The sequence below is a fragment of the Polypterus senegalus genome, chromosome 2 (genome assembly GCF_016835505.1).
Source record: "Polypterus senegalus isolate Bchr_013 chromosome 2, ASM1683550v1, whole genome shotgun sequence".
NCBI lineage: Eukaryota > Metazoa > Chordata > Cladistia > Polypteriformes > Polypteridae > Polypterus > Polypterus senegalus.
Genome location: NC_053155.1, coordinates 277,312,205 through 277,318,204, shown reverse-complemented (window position 1 = coordinate 277,318,204; position 6,000 = coordinate 277,312,205). Strand labels below are relative to the sequence as shown.

Here is a 6,000-nt window from a genome sequence, read left to right as displayed (position 1 = left end):
GTGGGATCCTTTCTTAACCTTTAATGCTATGAAAGACTCCCTTTAATCATCGACACCTTGACTTTTGTCTCCATTTAAACTGTCATTGTTCTAGTGTCAAAGTAAATTATACAGATTCATTAAACAGAAGTAGTCATCTGCACACTTTGAACACAATGTAATAATGACTCAGTGAATAAGATGTTTAAAAAACACAATGAGCACTGGTTAATGTTACACAGTAATATATTAGCATTGTATTTAAAAAAAGGGGCAATGCAATGAAATACATACAATTACAAGAATTAATTAAACAAAAATACAGATCTTATTTTATTATATTTGTATCTACATCTTCTGAACTCACTAGACAAATTCAAACTGTTCTTGCAGTTTATGTTTAATGCATTCCTTAGCTGCAATAAATATATCTCCCATAGGAAAAAAATTCACTTCCAACTTTTTCTCTATCTATTTTACAAAGTAAAAAAGAAGACACATTGTTCGTTTTTTTTCATTATATTTTTTAAAAATGTTATTTAACCTTGAAATTGGGAAATTCTTTTTCATAAAGTAAAGTCTAACATTGAATTACACATGCAGATGGATTTTTGTTTTTGTATTTTAAAAAAGGAGAAGACTTTCTTGTCTAATGATTACGAAGGAGACTGAAGTTCAGGGATCTAGCATAAAAGCTCCATTATTGGAAATAATAATCCATGCACCAGCCATTCTTTAGTGATCAGATTACAGAGCAAAGGATTAGTTGTGCCTCTGGTTAACACCAAATAATCTACAAATACTGAATGCCTTCAGAGCAAGAATTTCAAATCAGCTCATGAAATATGTCTGTTCTAAACTCAAAAAGGCTAAAGGCTTGAGAAAAATGGTCAGTTGATGCAAGGAAAACACAGTAATACAGTAGCAGGAGACAACTGTCCTCTTGGGATGTCGTCTTGGGAGAGTTAAGAGCCACAGACTCGATCTAATTTCTGTCCAAGTAAAAATGCTAAGACTTCCTTATTCCCCTCAATACACATCCTGCTATTGAAATCCTTATTCTTGACTTCTTTCTCCACAAACGTCTTCCAGACATCTAAATTAAAACAAAGTGACATTAGTTAGAAACAGTGAAACTAATTTTAAGTTACCATATGCAAAAGTGGGCCATACCGGCTCTGCCTCAGTCACTACTGGTCCTAGAGGTGGCCGTGACCGGCTCATAAATACTTCATGTTACTCACCCAGTTTCACCGTCAAAAACACAACTTTATTTCACTATTGCATTTCTGGGAAGATTAAAGGGTTTTGGAATATCGTGACATACTTTACTTTCTTGCCACTCAATCTGTTTTTGGGACCAAGACAGAACACTCTCCACTTTTGGGATTGTAAGGGCGACTCTGTACGGTTGAGTACAAATCCACAACTATAAAGTGACTTTAAAAAGGAGATTTACTAGAAGGTTACATAAAGAAGGATGGTAAAAAAATAAAAGTTAAACAGCTGTGTAGCAATAAACAAATGGTTTAAGGAAACACCTGCTTTGTGATGCTGTTATGAGTTCCAGCTCTTTCTTTAGCAGGAGTCAATAGTACATTAAAGTCCTGTAGATCAATGGGTCACACTTGAGTTTATAAAACAGCTACCAGCACTCGTCTAATGCTTTATTGTCTAAACTTTATGCTTTTTTGTGGCCTTGGAGAATGGATTAATTTTTATTCTCATTTTTTTGCACATTAATTAGAATACTCTCATTATTTATTTATTTATTTTTTTTGTAAAAGACTGAGAGAAAGCCATAAGCCTGAGACACACAAGAATTTAAAACCAGGAATCAAACGGGTGTTTAAAGAGGGGATTGGGCAGTTTAATGGTCTGGAAACCCTACAGATTTTATTTTTTTTCTCCAGCGTCTGGAGTTTTTTTTTTTCTGTCCACCCTGGCCATTAGATCTTACTTTTATTCTATGTTAATTAATGTTGACTTATTTTATTTTCTTACTGTGTCTTTTATTTTTCTATTCTTCATTATGTAAAGCACTTTGAGCTACTTTTTGTATGAAAATGTGCTATATAAATAAATGTTGTTGTTTTATCAGAACAAGGGTGAAACAAAAATTGAATGAAAAAAATAGCTTAACCAGAAAAGCACTTAAGATACGATCACAAGTGTTGTAACAAGGTTTATCCAATCTCACATACAATGTAAAGGTTGCGCCAATATTTGTATAGTCATGTGACTAACGTCATATATAGTGCTATCCCGAAGAATTCTGGGACTCATCATCATAGCAGCCATCAATGCTATTGCCAGAATATGGAGTTGTCCACAAGAAGTACAAAATGACACTGTGGCCACTTTATTAGGTACACCTGTTTAACTGCTTGTTAACGCAAATGTCTAATCAGCCAATCACATGGCAGCAACTCAATGCATTTAGGCATATAGATGTTGTCAAGATGACCTACTGCAGTTCGAACCAAGCATCAGAATGGGTAAGAAAGGGGACTGATGTGACTTTGAACGTGGCATGGTTGTTGGTGCCAGACGGGCTGGTCTAAGGATTTCAGGAACTGCTGATTTACTGGGATTTTCACGCCCAACCATCACTAGGGTTTACAGAAAATGTTCAAAGAAGGGGAAAATATTCAGTTAGCACCAGTTCTCTGGCTGAAAATTCCCTGTTGACACCAGAAGTCAAAAGAAAATGGCCAAACTGGTTCGAGCCAATAGAACAGCAACGGAAACTCAGATAATCACCATTACAATGGAGGCATACAGAAGAGCATCTCTGAATGCACAACATGTCAAACCTTGAAGCAGATGGACTACAGGAGCAGGAGACCAAAACAGATGCCATGTCTGTCAGCTAAAAACAGCCAGTTGAGGCTACAATTCACAGAGGCTCTCCAAAATTGGATGATGGAAGATTGGAAAAATGTTGCCTGGTCTGATGAGTCTCAAATTTTGCTACAATATTCTAATTATAGAGTCAGAATTTGGCATTAACAACATGAAAGCATGGATCCAACTTGTCTTGTATCAACGGTTCAGGCTGGTGGTGGTGTAATGGTGTAGGGGATATTTTCTTAGCACACTTTGGGTCATCTTTAAATGTCAAAGCCTACCTGAGTATTGTTGCTAACCTTGTTCATCCTTTTAAGATGGCAGTGTCCCCATCTTCTGATGGCTACTTACAGAGGGATAACACGGCATGTCACAAAGCTCAAATCATCTCAAACTGGTTTCTTAAACATGACAATGATTTCACTGTACTGTAGGATATTGTACTGTTGGGATATTGTAAAAACCATTGTGGCAGTAGTTAGAATCCCTTTTGATTCAGTGGAGACTAAAGATTTAAGTTTACATAGTGGGCAGTTCGCTTTGGAGATTAAGGCTTTTTACTTCTTTAGTATTGTTGACTTTGGCCCTTCTGTTGTTTTTTTGGTCCATCCTCCTCTTGTTCTTGTGGTTTTTGTTCTTGGCAAAACACTATACTATTAAGAGTAATAAATGAATCATTAACAAGAATGTGACTTTTGCAATTACTGGCATTTTTCATTGTTTTATATTGTATGAAAATGCTTATAATATGTTTTAAAATCTGTAGAATATTAACCGCAGTTTATATTGTATACCTATAGTGTAGGCATTTTCAATTAACGTCATTTTTTTTAATGCACTTTCAAAACTTACTCTGAGGGTTATGTCCAGTTGTAGCTTCATTAGTGAACTGTTTTCTTTATTCTTTCTCTATGTTACAGTTTTTTTGGTAACTTCAATCCACTGTGCAACTCACAGGCGAGGCTGAAGCTCCCAGCTGAAACTCAGATTTACGGTTAGGATGGCTGGTACTGTAATTCTAAATTGCTCTGGAGTTAGTGTGCACCTCCACCATAAATGAAGGATATTTAAAGTCCATGGCATCTAACCTTTTTTTTAGTAAAGCCAAGGCCAAAATGAATACCAGAAATCTTTGTCAGCTAAAGAACACTGTAGCAATTCTGATTCCTCTTTGATTCTCAACTAGTGACGAGCAAACCCTGCAGAGTTTACTTCACTCTGAGTTTGGCAAAATCACAGAAATATTTGGAATTTCGCCAGAAAATACCAAGTCAAAAGGAGAAAAAGGAGTTGAACTAGTTTTGAGTGGATTAAAATGGTGCCATGGCATTTTAATTGCCCCTGTTGGCTACGAAAGCATCCAAAATTTGGCCAAAAATGTGATCTGAGCTGTGAAGCACCAGTGTTAACCATTGGGCCACAATCCCTCAAACAACAAATGACCAAGAAAGAACACCTTCCACAAACAAAATACAACGAATGGCCATATATATATATATATATATATATATATATATAGTATATATATACTCTATATATATTAAATCCTAAGCCTAAAAGTGTGAAGATTTTGTGCAACAATTTTATGTCACTTTTTTTTCACGCTTTAGATCGGGCTTATTTTAAAACCTACATATATATGTTTGATATCATTCTTTTCAGGATTTATCAAATTTTAATGTGGTGTTGTTAGATTTTCAGATGCTTATTCCGTTTTTAAATTATAAACTAAAAAATATTAAGAACTCACGTCCTGCAAGACTAGACTTTGTGCCAAGAGATTTAACCACGCCTGGGGCCGTAAATAAAAGACAAGGAGTAGGACAGCTGTTGTACAGGCTTTAAAATGTTGATGAGATGAGATTCAGATCACGTGGCACGGCAGCAACAAGCCAGCAGCTGACTGAGCAAAGAGGAGGTAAAAAAAATTGTATTTGTTTCCTATTGTATCACCGTTTAAGAGGGGGTTTCGGAAGAGCAACCGCATATCCTTGGAGTGACTTCAGACCCCTCTTCACATCGCGAGTTGCAGGCGTAGCACAGGCTGGGGGTGTTGGCGAGCGAAGCGAGCAGGGGGCATACCCCCTAGTGTGTGTATATATATATATATATATATATATATATACATACACTGCTCACAAAAATTAAAGGAACACTTTAAAGAAACACATTAGATACATCAGATCTCAATATGAAGTTGGATATCTATACAAATAACGACAGGGCAATGTCTTAGGAACAAAAGGATGCCAAGTCTTTTAATGGAAATAAAAGTTTTCTGCCTACAGAGGGCTCAATTGTGTAGACACCCTAAAATCAGAGTGAAATGAAGATGTGGCAGGCTAGTCCATTTTTTCAAAAACTTAATTTCTGCTACTCAAAATGCTTTTCAGTATCTTGTGTGGCCCCACGAGCTTGTATGCATGCTTGACAACGTCGGGCATGCTCCTAATGAGACGACGGATGGTGTCTTGTGGCATTTCCTCCCAGATCTGTATAAGGGCATCCCTGAGCTGTTGTACAGTCTGAGGAGCAACCTGGCGCGCCTAATGGACCGAAACATAATGTCCCACAGATGTTCTATTGGGTTTAAGTCAGGGGATCGTGAAGGCCATTCAATTGTTTCAATTCCTTTATCCTCCAGGTACTGCCTGCATACTCTTGCCACATGAGGCCGGGCATTGTCATGCATTAGTAGGAAACCAGGACCTACTGCACCAGCGTAGGGTCTGACAATGGGTCCAAGGATTTCATCCTGATACCTAATGGCAGTCAAGATGCCGTTGTCTAGCCTGTAGAGGTCTGTGAGTCGATCCATGGATATGCCTCCAAGATCATCACTGACCCACCACCAAACCAGTCATGCTAAACGATGTTACAGGCAGCATAATATTCTCCACGGCTTCTCCTGACCCTTTCACTTCTGTCACGTGCTCAGGGTGAACCTGCTCTCATCTGTGAAAAGCACAGGACGCCAGTGGTGGACCTGCCAATTCTGGTATTCTATGGCAAATGCCAATTGAGCTCCCCGGTGCTGTGCAGTGAGCACAGGGTGCAGTAGACATTTGGGCCCTCAGGCAACCCTCATGAAGTCTGTTTCTGATTGTTTGGTCAGAGACATTCACACCAGTGGCCTGCTGTAGGTCATTTTGTAGGGCTCTGGCAGTGCTC

The 6,000-nt window shown here is 37.9% G+C and overlaps 1 protein-coding gene across 1 annotated transcript in view; it reads right to left on the bottom strand.

The window, feature by feature from the left end:
* Nucleotides 1-207: 207 nt before the first annotated feature.
* chrdl2 (chordin-like 2) overlaps nucleotides 208-6,000 on the bottom strand; it is a 72,254-nt gene continuing 66,461 nt past the window's right edge. The window contains exon 11 of the mRNA XM_039745633.1: nucleotides 208-1,075. Within this exon, the coding sequence (XP_039601567.1) occupies nucleotides 945-1,075 (131 nt within the window). The 3' untranslated portion in view covers nucleotides 208-944. The remainder of the gene's footprint in view (nucleotides 1,076-6,000) is intronic.